Source organism: Ranitomeya imitator, chromosome 8, assembly GCF_032444005.1.
Source record: "Ranitomeya imitator isolate aRanImi1 chromosome 8, aRanImi1.pri, whole genome shotgun sequence".
Classification (NCBI taxonomy): Eukaryota; Metazoa; Chordata; class Amphibia; order Anura; family Dendrobatidae; genus Ranitomeya; species Ranitomeya imitator.
This window is the reverse complement of record NC_091289.1, coordinates 82,541,417-82,556,191: the sequence shown is the minus strand read 5'-3', so window position 1 is coordinate 82,556,191 and position 14,775 is coordinate 82,541,417. Positions and strand designations below refer to the sequence as shown.

General features: G+C 43.3%; 1 protein-coding gene across 2 annotated transcripts in view; it reads left to right on the top strand.

Moving 5' to 3' along the window:
• The window catches only part of NTMT2 (N-terminal Xaa-Pro-Lys N-methyltransferase 2), a 683,026-nt gene extending 670,552 nt beyond the window's left edge, over window positions 1-12,474 (top strand). The window contains exons 1-3 of one of the 2 annotated variants that reach the window (XR_011314898.1): window positions 9,898-10,041; window positions 11,338-11,426; window positions 11,985-12,047. Coding sequence is in view for 1 of the 2 variants with exons in the window: in XM_069735933.1 (XP_069592034.1) it covers window positions 11,985-12,241 (257 nt within the window). In the remaining variant the exon portion in view is untranslated. Of the gene's footprint in view, window positions 1-9,897; window positions 10,042-11,337; window positions 11,427-11,984 lie in introns of those variants that run through there. The other variant, XM_069735933.1, reaches the window with a different exon arrangement.
• The last annotated feature ends 2,301 nt before the right edge of the window (window positions 12,475-14,775 follow it).

Below are 14,775 nucleotides of genomic sequence, written 5' to 3'. Positions count from 1 at the left end.
TTATATATATAATTGTATTTCTGAACATGTTTTTGTAAACAGCTAAAATAACAAAACTTGTGTCACTGTCCAAATATTTCTGGCCCTAACTGTAAATGTGAAGTTTTATCGGTAACGCATTAAAATGGCATGTTGGAAACACACAGAAGAATCCCAGAAGATTACAGACTGACATGTTTTGACTGTGAGGTCTTAATCATGGTCAATGTCAAATATCAACCGTGGGGGTTTGAATAAATTTCTTAAGTCAGACAGGTAAATCTCATTCAGATAGTTACAACCAGATGATAGGGGAAAAGTAACCTATGCCTATAGTCCAGTCTGCACATAGAAAGATATAACATATAAACATATTAAAAACAATGCAAATATGGAGAAATTATGAAAAAAACCACAATACTGACATTAGTTATATTGAAGTATCAGCTTTTGTCATATATTGAGTGTTAGGGGTCGAGTTCCCGCTTCTGCACAGGGGGAATCTCAGGCCGTTTCTGCTGCGGTCTCCTATTCTTCTCCTGTCGCAGTAGAGTCTGCAGTCTCCTATTCTTCTCCTGCTCAGCGGAGACGTCGGTCCTTGCGTCTGGCTCAGTCTCACTCTGTGCTTAGGCTTGCTGTTGCTTTTCCAGCTTTTGCCTTTAAAGCCAGTGCTGGGCAGCGGCGAGCGGACGCTTTTGGAACTAAGTCCTGCTTTTTCCCTTCTGAGCATGTCCAGGGTGAGATCTCTCATTGGAGATCGAGGGTCACATGTTCAGATGCTGCAGCGGTTCCCATTGGTCCTCCTGGAAGTTCCTGAAGGTGCTAAACTTCTGTGGCAGCTTCCCATTGGTCCTTTTTTGGAAGGTCCTATACGTACTGCAGCTACATAAGCTTCGCATGACCACACGGCCATGCGCTAGTGTACAATTGTATACGTGTGTATGTTGATGAGTGCAATTCGTCCTTTAAATAACCCACCCTATTGTTTGATTGCTCACATAAGGTGTATGGCTGCTATCTAGTGCCTGACTATCCTCACAACGTGTTACACATGAATCAGCGTTCATTGCTGTGACCGCCAGTGTGGCGCCACGCGCCAGTGGAGCGCTTCTTAACCCACGTCTGGGTGCTTGGTGGTGTCTGCCAGCACGGCACAGTACGCACTTCGGTGCTCTAAATAATACACCCAGTTGCGGTGTTGTGCGCTATTAGTCTTAACGGACTTCAACCCCGAGTCTTGGGATTGAGTTCGGTGACTCTTAGCTTGCGCTCTTCAGTGCGGTATTGCGGTCCTGTGGCTTAACAGGGTTCGCTTCCACCGCCATATAGCGCTGCCATTTACTAGCAGCAGGTTTTCACCTGCCCGGTGGACCCCAGACTGCGAACGCACCTAATATCGTTTCACCTTATACTTGGTGCATTCCGCCAGTCCTAACATTGAGTCCTTGCGGTATTCTTGCTTGTAATTTAAAAATCCAATATGACTCTTGATTTAACATTTTTATTCTCAAGCCACCTCCTCTGGTTGGCTTGAAAACTTTTTCTTTTCTTTCAACTTTCTTTTTATTAATGAAAAAGAATAACACTTGAACAGGAAATGAAAAACTGTAGAAATTTCAAAGACATTGAAACAGATATGAGAATAACAATGTGAGTTCTAACAGTATTTGGAGTTATGTTGAATAAGACAATCTGAGTAGGATTTCAGGAACGATCCTCAGTAAAGGAGTAGTAACATACCTAGATGTAGTAAATCTAGAGGAATCAAAGAAAACTAAATTAAATTGATAACATAGGAATACAAGAACTGTAGAGATGAGCGGAAAGGGGGCAAGGGGCAGAGAAAGAAAGAAGGGAGAGGAAATAGAAGAGGAAGAGGAGGATGTGAAGGGGAGAAGAGATACGATGGAGGAGAAAACCTCGGAAGAAGATAACAAGGAGAGGGAAGCAACCGGATGTATGAATTTTTGTGATCTCATGAAACGTCTGATATTATTGATAGGAAATCGGGACTGGAGCGGAATTGGATCCACGGTTCCCAGATAGTCCGGAAAGTAGTGAGAGATTCTTGTGTATTAGCTACTAAGTCAGCAGTGTGATATAGTAGATCAATTTTATCTAATACTTGTTTTTTAGTAGGGATAAGGGTAGATTTCCAGAAAGTGGGGATCAGGTACTTCCCGGCTGCAATTATGTTGCAGGCCAGCTTTGAGGCCGAGGGATTTTCAGGCCACAAAGGCTGGTTGAGCAGGGTAAATTGAGGTTGCAAGAGAGATGTTTGGCCTAACATCGCAGAGATTATGTCCGAAATCATCTGCCAAAAGGGAGTGATTTTTGAGCATGACCACCAGATGTGTAGGTAGGAACCTAAATCAGTGCCGCATCTCCAACACAGTTCAGAGGTGGAGAAGTGCCATTGATGTAATTGGGTGGGGTGCGATACCATCTAGATAGCACCTTGTAGGAATTTTCCTGTATTTTTACACACTGAGAGGGTCCATGTGATTTAGTATAGATGGAAGCAGTCTGGTCGTCTGTGAAAGAAATATTGAGGTCTCTTTCCCATAGACCTATAAAAGCTCTCCTGACATTGGCTCCGTCCATAATCAGAAAGTTGTAAATTTTTGATAATACTTTTTTAGGGGGATTTTTGTGGGCACAAAGTTGTTCAAAGGGGGTAAGTGGACGAAGTAAGTCTAATTGGCATTTGTATTTGCGACAGTAGTCTTTCACTCTTTTATAGTGAAGAAAATAAATATTTAGTTGTGGTCTTGAGGCCTGGAATTCAGTGAGGCTCATCAGGGAGCCGTCAATGAAAAAGTTGTCAATTGGTAGTGGTGGGTTAGGCTGGTTTCACATTTGCGTTTTTTTGGGTGCGTTTTTGCGGTAAAAAACGCAAAAAAACGCATGGTGAAAAAACGCATGTAAACGCATGCAAACGCTGCGTTTTTTTGACGCATGCGTTTTTGCATGTGGTGTAAAAAACGCGGCGTTTTACCGCGTTTACATGCGTTTTTTCATGCGTTTGCGTTTTTTAAACGCATGCTGAGAAATGTGTGACAGCTGCCAATCATTAAAAAAAAGTAAAAAACCCACTATAAACAGAAATAGTTAGGGTTAGGGGTAGGGGTAGGGTTAGGGGTAGGGATCATAACCCTAACCCTAAAGGGATCCTAACCCTACCCCTAACCCTAACCCTACCCCTAACCCTAAGGGATCCTAACCCTACCCCTAACCCTAACCCTACCCCTAACCCTACCCCTAACCCTAACCCTAAGGGATCCTAACCCTACCCCTAACCCTAATCCTACCCCTAACCATAAAGGGGTTAGGGGTAGGGTTAGGGTTAGGGGTAGGGTTAGGATCCCTTAGGGTTAGGGTTAGGGGTAGGGTTAGGGTTAGGGTTAGGATCCCTTAGGGGTAGGGGTAGGGTTAGGGTTAGGGGTAGGGTTAGGATCCCTTAGGGTTAGGGTTAGGGGTAGGGTTAGGGTTAGGGGTAGGGTTAGGATCCCTTTATCACCTTTACGTTGGGTGGTGGCATATTAGTGTGTTTTCAGTGTTTTTAATAAAAAAACGCATGCGTTTTTTAACGCAAAAAACGCATGCACCAAAAAACGCATGCGTCCCCATTGACTCCAATGCATTTTTTGACACAAAAAAAACGCATGAAAACGCATGCGTTTTTTTTTGGTCCAAAAAACGCTGATAAAAATACTACAAGTAGCATTTTAGAAAAAAAACGCATGCAGTAAAAAAACGCATGCGTTGTAAAACGCGACCAAACGCATACACAAAAAAACGCATGCGTTTTCAATGTTAAATATAGGAAAAAAAAACGCATGCGTTTTTTTGAAAAAAAAACGCAGCAGACAAAAACGCAAGTGTGAAACCAGCCTTATACAGATCACTAATGGGGCTGGAGGGGTCATTGGGCAATTTAAGGGGGATGGGTCCCGCGATATCTTGTATCGTCAAAATTGGGGAAATAGGTGGGGTTAGTTTAGGGAACTCTGATCTCCAAACTTTGAGGATGGCGGTTGTGATATCATTGCAAAGTAATTGGTTTTGATTGGAGTGGTTATACAAAAGGGACATAGTCCTTAAAGGGATGGGGGCTAGCTGCTCCTCGATAGGTATCCATAATTTTTCCGGGGGGTTTCTGATCCAATCTACTACTCTGGTGAGCATAGCTGCTCTGTAATATTTGAAAATATCTGGAACTCCCATTCCTCCCTTCGATTTCGGTAGTGCAAGTGTGTTGGCGTTGATTCGGGGACGTTTACCATTCCAGATATAATCGATAAAGAAAGAATTGATTCTTGATAAATAGTGCTTTGGAATGTAGATGGGGAGCATCTGAAATAAATATAGAAATTTGGGTAGGATAATGCTTTTCAGGAGATTTTTTCTACTCATCCAGGATAGGAAGGGGGCTCTCCAGGAGTGTACGGTGGAGATAGCTTGCTTCAGCAAAGGGATGATATTAAGTTCCAGAAGCTCCCCAGTTGACCTCCCGATCTTAATACCCAAGTTGGTGATAAACCTGGAGGGCCACTTGAAGGGATATAGTTTTTTTAGTTTATCTACAGTGGGTTTGGAGATATTTATGCTAAGTGCTTCCCATTTTGTGGTGTTGATTTTAAAATTAGATAATTCCAAGTATAAATCTAATATGCGAACGAAGGCAGGGATGCCCTCCTCAGGCTCAGATAGGAACACCAAGAGATCGTCAGCGAATGCTGCAGATTTGTGGTGGAATCCACCCACTTGGACTCCCTTAATTTCTGGATCTTGTTGAATGCTCTGAATGAGAGGCTCCATGACCAACACATATAGAATCGGGGAGAGAGCGCATCCCTGCCTTGTGCCGTTTTGGATATGAAAAGGGTCAGACAGTAGGTTATTAATTTTTAGTCGGGCAGAGGGGGTAGTGTACATTTGGAAGATTGCATCGACCAGTTGAGTAGGGAAATGAAATGCAAGGAGAGTTTCGCGCAGGAATATCCAGTCCACCCTGTCAAAAGCCTTCTCGGCATCTGTACCCAATAAAACGAGTGGAATTTTTCAGGTTTTTACATGTTGAATCAGGTGAAGAATTCTTGATGTGTTATCCCTCCCCTCTCGTCCCACCACGAAACCTGATTGGTTAAGAGAAATGAGTTGCGGCATGAGCTCTGTCAACCTCCCTGCAATAAGACTTGCATAAATTATTAAATCAACAGCAGGGAGATAGGCCTATAGCTCCCACAACACTCCGGATCCTTACCCTCTTTATGAAGAAGGGAGATGTGGGCTTCTAGTGATTGAGAGGGAAAGGACCCCCCACCCAGAACTGCATTGCAAACTTTCAATAGGTGTGGGCCTAAGACATCAAAAAGTCTTATAATAAATTTTGGGGAATCCGTCAGGGCCAGGGGATTTCCCCTTTCCTCCCCCAGACAGGGTGGACTGGAGTTCAGAGAGATCAAAGGGTCTTAGTAAACAATCTTTTTGATGGTTGGATAATTTGGGAAGGTATAAGGAGGATAAGAAAGCTTGGACATGAGATTTCCTCTGGTTTTTTTCTTCAATTGTATTGGAGTGTCGGAGTTGGTACAGGTCTTTGTAGAAAGATAGGAAGGAGTCGGTAATCTGATTATAATGCTGGAGAGTTTGACCCCCCTTGGATTTGATTCTGTGGATAAATGTTCGGGATTGGCGTTTCTTGATCAATGAGATCATGAGTTTGGAGGCTTTGTAATCAGCATTATAATCAGAGCATTATAATCAGATTACCGACTCCTTCCTATCTTTCTACAAAGACCTGTACCAACTCCGACACTCCAATACAATTGAAGAAAAAAACCAGAGGAAATCTCATGTCCAAGCTTTCTTATCCTCCTTATACCTTCCCAAATTAACATAGTTAACTATGTTAACTATGTTAATTTGGGAAGGTATAAGGAGGATAAGAAAGCTTGGACATGAGATTTCCTCTGGTTTTTTTCTTCAATTGTATTGGAGTGTCGGAGTTGGTACAGGTCTTTGTAGAAAGATAGGAAGGAGTCGGTAATCTGATTATAATGCTGGAGAGTTTGACCCCCCTTGGATTTGATTCTGTGGATAAATGTTCGGGATTGGCGTTTCTTGATCAATGAGATCATGAGTTTGGAGGCTTTGTCTCCATGTGCAAAGATCTTATTTTTCCAAGATAGGTAGTGTTTGGAAGTGCGTGTGTTGAGAAGATCCTTGAGAGATTGGCGTTTATTGGTAAGTTGGGTGAGCGTGGTTTGTGATAATTCTTTTTTGTGTTCGGCATCTAAAGCCATGATGTCGCTATATAAAGGATTTCTGATTTCCTCTGTTTATTTAAGAAAGAGGCTGTTGAAATAAAAACACCTCGAATCGTGGCTTTGTGTGCCTCCCATAGCACAGGAGGGGCAATGTCTGGGGAGGCGTTTATTTTAAAAAATTCTTGGAGAGATTCATGGATACGCTTTTTGAATTCCTTGCTATGTAATATGGATTCGTTAAGCCTCCAAGATTTGAAGCTAGAGTAGGGTTTGTGAAATTCTAAATTAATCAGCACCACAGAGTGGTCAGAGTGTATAGCAGGGATTATATTGGCTTTCAGTGTGGAGGGTAAGATAGATCTGGAGATCAGGATGTAATCGAGACGATGATAAGAGTTATGGGGATGAGAGTAGTATGTAAAATCGATATCTGATGGGTGTAGGTACCTCCAAGCATCGACTAACTCTAGAGAATGTATAAGTGATTTAAGACGGGCCAGGTCTCTCAAGGACATAGAGCTTTTTTTGTTGATGTGTCTAGGGCAGGATCCAATGCAACATTTAAATCACCACCTAAGATGACTACTCCTTCTTGAAAAGTTCGCAGGTGGGATAAGGTTTTACGTATCCATTTCAGATGACGTTTATTGGGGGTATACAAACTGCCCAGAGTTACCATATTACCGGCTATGAGGCCTTTCATGAAAATATAACGACCCTCGGGGTCAATCAAGCTATCTAGAAGAAGGAAAGGGACATCCCGAGCAAAGGCGATCGAGACGCCTCTGGATCCTTTTTGGGGGGAATTGGCATGATACCATCGATCAAAAAAACATTTTTCAAAGGAAGGGGTTTTGTCGGGAGTAAAATGGGTTTCCTGCACGAGTAGGATATCATATCCTGATTTTTTGAAAAAATCTAGTGTTTGTGACCTGGGGATTGGAGAGTTTAGACCGTGTAGATTATGTGAGATAACCTGGAAAGACTTACGGTTTACCGCCATGGTGGGAGTGGTTGAGGACAAATTGGATGAGAGGAGGCTTGACCATCGGATCAAAGGAAGGGAAAAGGGGGCGGGAATGTAGAGAGAGAAAGAAAAAGAAGTGGTTAGAGTGATAAATACATAGTAGGAAATTAACCATTGAGGTAATACATATAAGGAATTAACTTTAGAAGGGGGAAAACACATTGAAATTGTGACATCTGGGGGGGGGAGAAGAGGAGAATCAAATTAAGGGAGTTATAAGTAAACATCATGGAATTGGAGGTTAGGACTCCAATATTTGCGACAACAGCGCTGCACAGTTATTTAGTTTTGTGTGCTAATGATAAGTCTCGACAAGCCCTTAGGACCAAAAAATAGGAGAGAGAGAGATATACGAAAAACATTTAAAATTCTCTACTCTTTATCCTGGGTCATCTTCCTCATCCCTTGGTGGCGTACTCTTTGAGGAGCGACGTTTTGATCTTGAGGGTTTCAAGGTAGATGCGTCTTGCCAAGGAGGTAGGACAGGAAGAGGTTTCAATCGGAGGGTCTCTGTTGTGAATTCTGCTTTTGGGCTCCCTCCGGTGGTTGTAGGTGGTAATGCAGTTGTCCCTGGGCTGCAGTCCTGGACAGGTGTATCTGCTGATTGCAATTCTGACTGGGGTATTTAGGTTTGCAGGACTCATTAGTCCTTGCCAGTTGTCAATGTTTCTTGGAACGTGTCTGGCTTCTCCTGCTTAGCTGCCAATTCAGCAAAGATAAGTGTCTGGTTTTTTTTCTATGGCACACTTGCTGTGTGCTTGTTTTTTGATTGTATTCCTGCTCTGAGTGTAGGATTCTCTGGAGTTGCAGATATACGTTCCACGTCTTTAGTTAGATGGAGGAATTTTTGTATAATCTGCTGTGGATATTTTTGGAAGAGTTTTAATACTGACCGCACAGTACTCTGTCCTACCCTTTCCTATTTTAGCTAGAGTGGCCTCTTGTGCTAAATCCTATTTTCTGCCTGTGTGTGTCTTTCCTCTCCTACTCACAGCCAATATTTGTGGGGGGCTGCCTATCCTTTGGGGTTCTGCTCTGAGGCAAGGTAGAATTCCTATTTCCATCTTTAGGGGTATTTAGTCCTCCGGCTGTGACGAGGTGTCTAGGGTTTGTTAGGTACACCCCATGGCTACTTCTAGTTGCGGTGTTAACATCAGGATTTAGGGTCAGTACAGTTACCACCTACTCCAGTGAAAGTTTTCATGCTGCTCCAAGGTCACCGGATCATAACAGGTCTCACAGGTAGTCTCTAGGACAAGAGGTTGGTCAAGCTGGATCCCCAATTCTTTACAGACCGATTTAATGTCGGCAGTAGACTTGATTAGGAATTTCCGATCCTTAGCAGATATGGAGATACCAAAGGGGAACAACCAGCGATATGGATAATGCCTTTGTTGAAGAATCGAGGTGAGAGGTCTTAATAGGCGTCTTTTATATAGTGTGGAGGCTGAGAGATCTTGGAAGATTTGAATTGGGGTTCCTCTGAAGGTGATCGAGTCTGCCTCTCTAGCTCTTTTTAGAATTAGGTCTTTTGTTCTGAAGTCGAGAAAATGACAGAGAATATCTCGCGGGGCTTCATCAGGTTTCGGTTTGGGCCTCAGTGCTCTGTGTACTCTCACCATATCGAGTTCCGAGGGATCTGAAGAAGTAAGGATCGAACGGAAGATTTCAGTGACAGTGGGAATCAAAGCATCTGGAAGGATAGATTCAGGGACACCTTTGAGCCTTAGGTTGTTCCTTCTTTCCCTGTTTTCATGGCCCTCCAGTATAGTATATATCTTATTAATATGATCCTCATGTTGTTTATGACATGATAAAGAGGAGTTGGAGCGTTGGACTATTTCTGAATGAGAGGCCTCTATCGCTTCGATTCTGTGACCTAGTTGGCTGAGGTCTTGTTTGATGGTTGATAGGTCTCTGCCTATGGGTTCTAATGTTTTGCCTAGGATCCTTTTGATAAATGATCTCGTGACCTGTTCTCCTTTATCCTGGTCATCGGTATCTCCATCGCTCTCTCGCTCAGACTCTGTATAGGCCTCTGGATCTTGCCCCATTGAGTGAGAGGATTTAGCAGTGTTAGTTGAATTGCCTTGTTTTTTCAGGAATTTTTCCATATCTGCCTGTGATCTAGAGCTGGTGGATTTTAACCCTGATCTTGTCAATTTTTGTGAGGACTTAACCATCATGAATATGGTGTGCAGCAAATAAAAAGAACTCCCGTTTCTCCTCCGGTTCCCCCTTAATGGTAGTTACATCTTATAAGGGATGGGAGGATAAAAGAAAGGGTATCGCTTGATGTGGAAGTAATGTCCAGTTATGAAAAATATATTTGAGTAGCGCTGGAATGTGTCATAGAGAGTCTCTTAGGTTTGGCCCTTGTGTTTGGGTGTCAGTAGCACCTGCTTCCCCTATGAAGCGTATATGTCTTTGCAGGGACTCTTTTTTTTCCTTCTAAGTGTGCAGGGGAAGCTTTATCAGCACCTTAACCCCTTTGATTTGCTGTGCCCCTTTGATTTGTGCTCTAAAGGAATTCTAAAGGAATCAGGGGGGGGGGGGACACCTCTCCTGTCCCACCGCCCCGTACGCACGGCTCTGCTGCTCGTTACACCAGGGGAAACACGAGGAGAGCTTGTGGAGCCTGAACCGGCCGGGTCTATGTAGATCCCTCAGCCCGGTATCCGCGCCTCAGTTCGGATGCTATTGCCGGTGATCCTGGGCTTGTGCCACCTTGGATCGGTTATGAGAGGGTCCCCAGAAGATAGGGTAAGTGCCCAAGGGTACCTGGTTGTGCCAAGGAAGTGGCACGCTGCTTATTCCTGCCGTATAGACATCGCTGACAGGAGGTACCCTTCCGCCTCACCTCTGCTGCTGCTCCCCTCCCGGGTCCACGATGCCGACGATTCTGGCTCTGTGCTACTGCAAGTAGATTGGAGGGGTTTTGTTTGGGAGAGTTTTTAATCGTTGGGAGAGTGGCACTTCTTTTCCTTCCATGCCGCAGCCACTGTGAGATGGTATCCTTCCGCCGCTGCTGATCTTGTCTCCGGTTCACCGCAGGAGTTAAATCCACTGCTGTGTCACCACTAAGATGGAGAAGGAGGCTCTCCTGGGGCTGTGGGAGTTATTTAAAAGTGGCTCTGTAGTCCGTGCAGGCAACACAGCTTCTTTATATCCCGGACTTGATTAACGTTGTGAGGTGGTATCCCTCCGCCTCTACACCCTTGCCGTCCTCAGCTCAGGAGCGAAATAGCTTCTTTAGATGGTTGGAGCACTGTTAACCGGCGTCAGGGGAGTCTCAGTTCCCTCCTGGAGGCTTTAAAAACTAGAAAAACGCAATATTCCAGGTCTCTGGTCAACTTTGGGTCGCTTTTTTTGTAAGTCCTGGTAGGAGCTTAACGCATTAGCTTCCTACACTGCCAGTGTTCAGGCCACGCCCCCCAGCTTGAAAACTTTTTCAATCCCTGTAACTATAATTGAGCTGGCACTACCTCCATGCAAATATTTACAGTGTCTGGAAACCGCAGAACGATTAGTATACCTGATAGAATGCACCATGTGCAAGTTGCAATATGTATGCACTACAGGGCAATTGAAAAAGCGCATCAAAAGGCATCTCTCTAATGTGAGTAGCACAACGGCTCACAACATTTCTGTGGTTTCCAGTCACTTACAAACGAGAATACCACAAGGACTCAATATACGACAACAAGATCTGATACTTCAATATAGCTAATGTCATTATTGTGTGTTTTTTCCTAATTTCTCCATATTTGCATTGTTTTTAATATGTTTATATGTTATTTTTTTCTATGTGCAGAAGGGACTATAGGTATTGGTTACGTTTCCCCTTCCATCTAGTTGTAACTAGCTGAATGAGATACACCTGTCTGACTTGAGAAATGTATTTAAACCCCCATGGTTGATTTTTTACGTAGATCGTAATTAAGACCTCACAGCTGAAACATGTCAGTCTGAAATTCTCTGGGATTCTTCTGTGTGTTCACAACATGCCTTTTCAATGTGTTTCCAATAAACCTGGAGTTTTATTTCACCACTCTGCAGAAAGCAATATAAGAAAGGGGAATCTCCACATGCCCAGAATCGGTGCTGCTCCATGTATGGATTCTACATCTCCAAAGAGGCTTCAAACGGTGAGCTGACCATCCCATTCCCTGTTCCATTCATATAAATGTTCTAATCCACTCAATATTTAGAATTGAGAGTCCTCAGTGGTTGATACCTTTTAATGGCTAACTGAAAAGATGGTAACAAATTGCAAGCTTTCCAGACTTCAGACTCCACACTTCCACTCACACTTCCTTCAGACAAAGCTCAAATGTCCAAGGGAAGTGTGAGAACTGCATCTCATCAGAAGTCGCTAACTGACTGCAGTGCTCACATGATAATTTCTTGTGAGTGCTGACATTAGTAGAATACCAGCAATGTGGGAGGCTAGTATAAGCTTTTCTTATTTTACTTTGGTGACATGGGCATTTAAGAAGGGATTGACCAAGTAACTTGGGGGTTCCGTCTTATCTTACATGTAACCAGGATAACCAAGTCCTCTGATACCATATAGTATAGTATTTTACAGTGAACTGTGGGATAACCACTGTCAACAGTTTAATTATAGTATTGTCCTTATTAAAGATCTTCTGTTTAATTACTTTAAACATTTTGCTTTTGTTTTTTTCTCTCATTTTTTTAAGGTTACCTGACAGACAAGGATCTACTAGTGTTTCTGCTACGTTGCAAAAACGCTTTAAAAGAAAATGGAATTATTGTTTTGAAAGATAATGTGGCAAGGGAAGGATGCAGGCTTGATCCCATTGATAGCAGCGTGATCAGAGACATTCATATATTAAGAAACATCATTGAGAAGAGTGGAATGTCAATTATTGCAGAAGAAAGACAACAAGGTTTCCCAGATCTATGTGTTCCTATTTGGATGATTGCTATACAGTAGTTGTTCATTCTTCTTCGGGCTTCATAGAAGTAATTCATTAGATGAAAATAGAAAAATAGGAAAACTCTATGACCTGGATTCATCATTTACATTTTTATTTAAGTCACTTTCCTTTTTTGTCTTGTGGTATTAGTTGCTGTTTTTGGTTCCAAATGTTCCAAATTCATGAAAATGACATGAGCAGATCATTAATATGGCACAAATTAAAAAATTAGCATTCTTTCTGTGTTAACAAAAAAATGTTTGTGACTTTTATTGCCAAAAGCTGCACAAATTGCAAAACATTTGGAGTACTCAAAAATACACCAGGGCGAACCAGAGTAATGCTGTGAAAAATGTAGCAAATATTTTATAACAGTTGAAATTGAGGAATAAAACCAAAATATCTGCAATCCCTAAACTCTGCCCACCAAGAAGAAAAAAGCAGCTCGGCACATATTAAATAGACTTCAAAAAAGGTGCAAAAAGAATAACGAACTGGGTGCAAACGAAAAAAAATTAGACAAATTAGACAAAAAGGCAATGATGAATCAGGGACAATGTACTAATATCTTAGGCTTCAATATAACATATTAATAAATGTATTTAATACTAATTAGAATAATTTGCTTACCAGTAAATGCCACGTGATGAAGGAAGCTATATACTGTAAATTAATTAGAATGCTATAAATTACCATATTGATAAAGGGGTTGTTCAGGCTTACAATAATGATGACCTATGCTTTGACACATGTTTCCTTAACCCCTTAACGACCGCCGATACGCCTTTTAATGGCAGCAGTTAAGGGTACTTAATTAACGGCGCTGTGGAAAAAGTGAATAGCGCCCCCCAGAGACGGATTTTCTCTGGGGTCTCAGTTGCCGGGTGTAGCCGAGACCCCAGAGAACATGATTCGGGGTTTTTGTTACTGACCGTTTACCGGCGATCGCAAAAAAAAAAAATCCCATTTAATTTCTCTGTCCTCCGATGTGATCGCACATCAAAGGACAGAGAAATGGGGTCCCCGATAGCCCACCGATACTCACCTGTCTCCCCTGGTGCTCCTCGTGGCTCCCGATGGGCGCCGCCATCTTGCTCCAGCCAAAAAATGGCAGGCGCATGCGCAGTGCGCCCGCCGGCCGGCACCAGGGAAAATCTTTGGGGTCTCAGCAGCCGAGACCCCAAAGAACATGATCGGGGTCTGTTTTTACCGACCCTTGTTTTGCGATCGCAGGTAATTAACTTTAAAAAAATCCCATTTAATTTCTCTGTCCTCCGATGTGATCGCACATCAGAGGACAGAGAAATAGGGGGATTCGGGGTCCTTATCATACTTACCGGTGTGCCTGGGTCCTCCTGCGTTCTCTCCTGCCCGCTGGCTTCTTCGTCTGGTAAGAAAATGGCGGGCGCATGCGCAGTGCGCCCGCCATGATCTGCCAGCTGGCAGGAGAGGAGTTGGGGCTAAATTTAGGGTTAGGGTTGGGGCTAAATTTAGGGTTAGGGTTGGGGCTAAATTTAGGGTTAGGGTTGGGGCTAAATTTAGGGTTAGGTTTGGGGCTAAATTTATGGCTAGGGTTAAATTTAGGGTTAGGGTTGGGGCTCAATTTAGGGTTAGGGTTGGGGCTAAATTTAGGGTTAGGGTTAGGGTTGGGGCTAAATTTAGGGTTGGGGTTAATGTTAGGGTTGGGGCTAAATTTAGGGTTAGGGTTAGGATTGGGGCTAAATTTTGGGTTAGGGCTAGGGTTAGGCTTCTTTCACACTTGCGTCGGTACGGGACCGTTGCAATGTGTCGGCCCGACGTACCGACGCACGTTGTGAAATTTGTGCACAATGTGGGCAGCGGATGTAGTTTTTCAACGCATCCACTGCCCAGTCTATGTCCTAAGGAGGAGAGGGCGGAGTTATGGCCATGCATGCGCGGTTGGAAATGGCAGACGCAGCGTACAAAAAACACAACGGATCCAGTGCACAACGGACACGATGTGTGGCCATCCGTTGCGATCCGTCAGTAATACAAATCTATTGACAAAAACGCATCCTGCGGGCACATTTGCAGAATCCGTTTTTTGTCCAAAACGACGGATTGCGACGGATGCCACACAACGCAAGTGTGAAAGTAGCCTTAGGGCTAGGGTTAGGGTTGGGGCTAAAGTTAGGGCTAGGGTTAGGGTTGGGCTAGGGTTAGGGTTGGGGCTAAAGTTAGGGCTAGGGTTGGGGCTAAAGTTAGGGCTAGGGTTGCGGCTAAAGATAGGGTTAGAGTTGAGATTTGGGTTAGGGTTTGGATGATGGTTGGTATTAGGGTTAGGGTTGGCATTATGGTTACGTTTGGGATTAGGGTTAGGTTTGGGATTAGGGTTAAGGTTAGGGTTGGGATTAGGATTAGGGGTGTATCGGGATTAAGGTTAGGTTTGAGTTTAGGGTTGAGAATAGGATTAGTTGGACAACAACTTTTGGCATCCAATTACTCCTGTTACCCTTGTAAAAATAAAAACTTGGGGGCTAAAAAAATCTTTTTTTGTGGAAAAAAAAATTTTTTTATTTCCACGACTCTG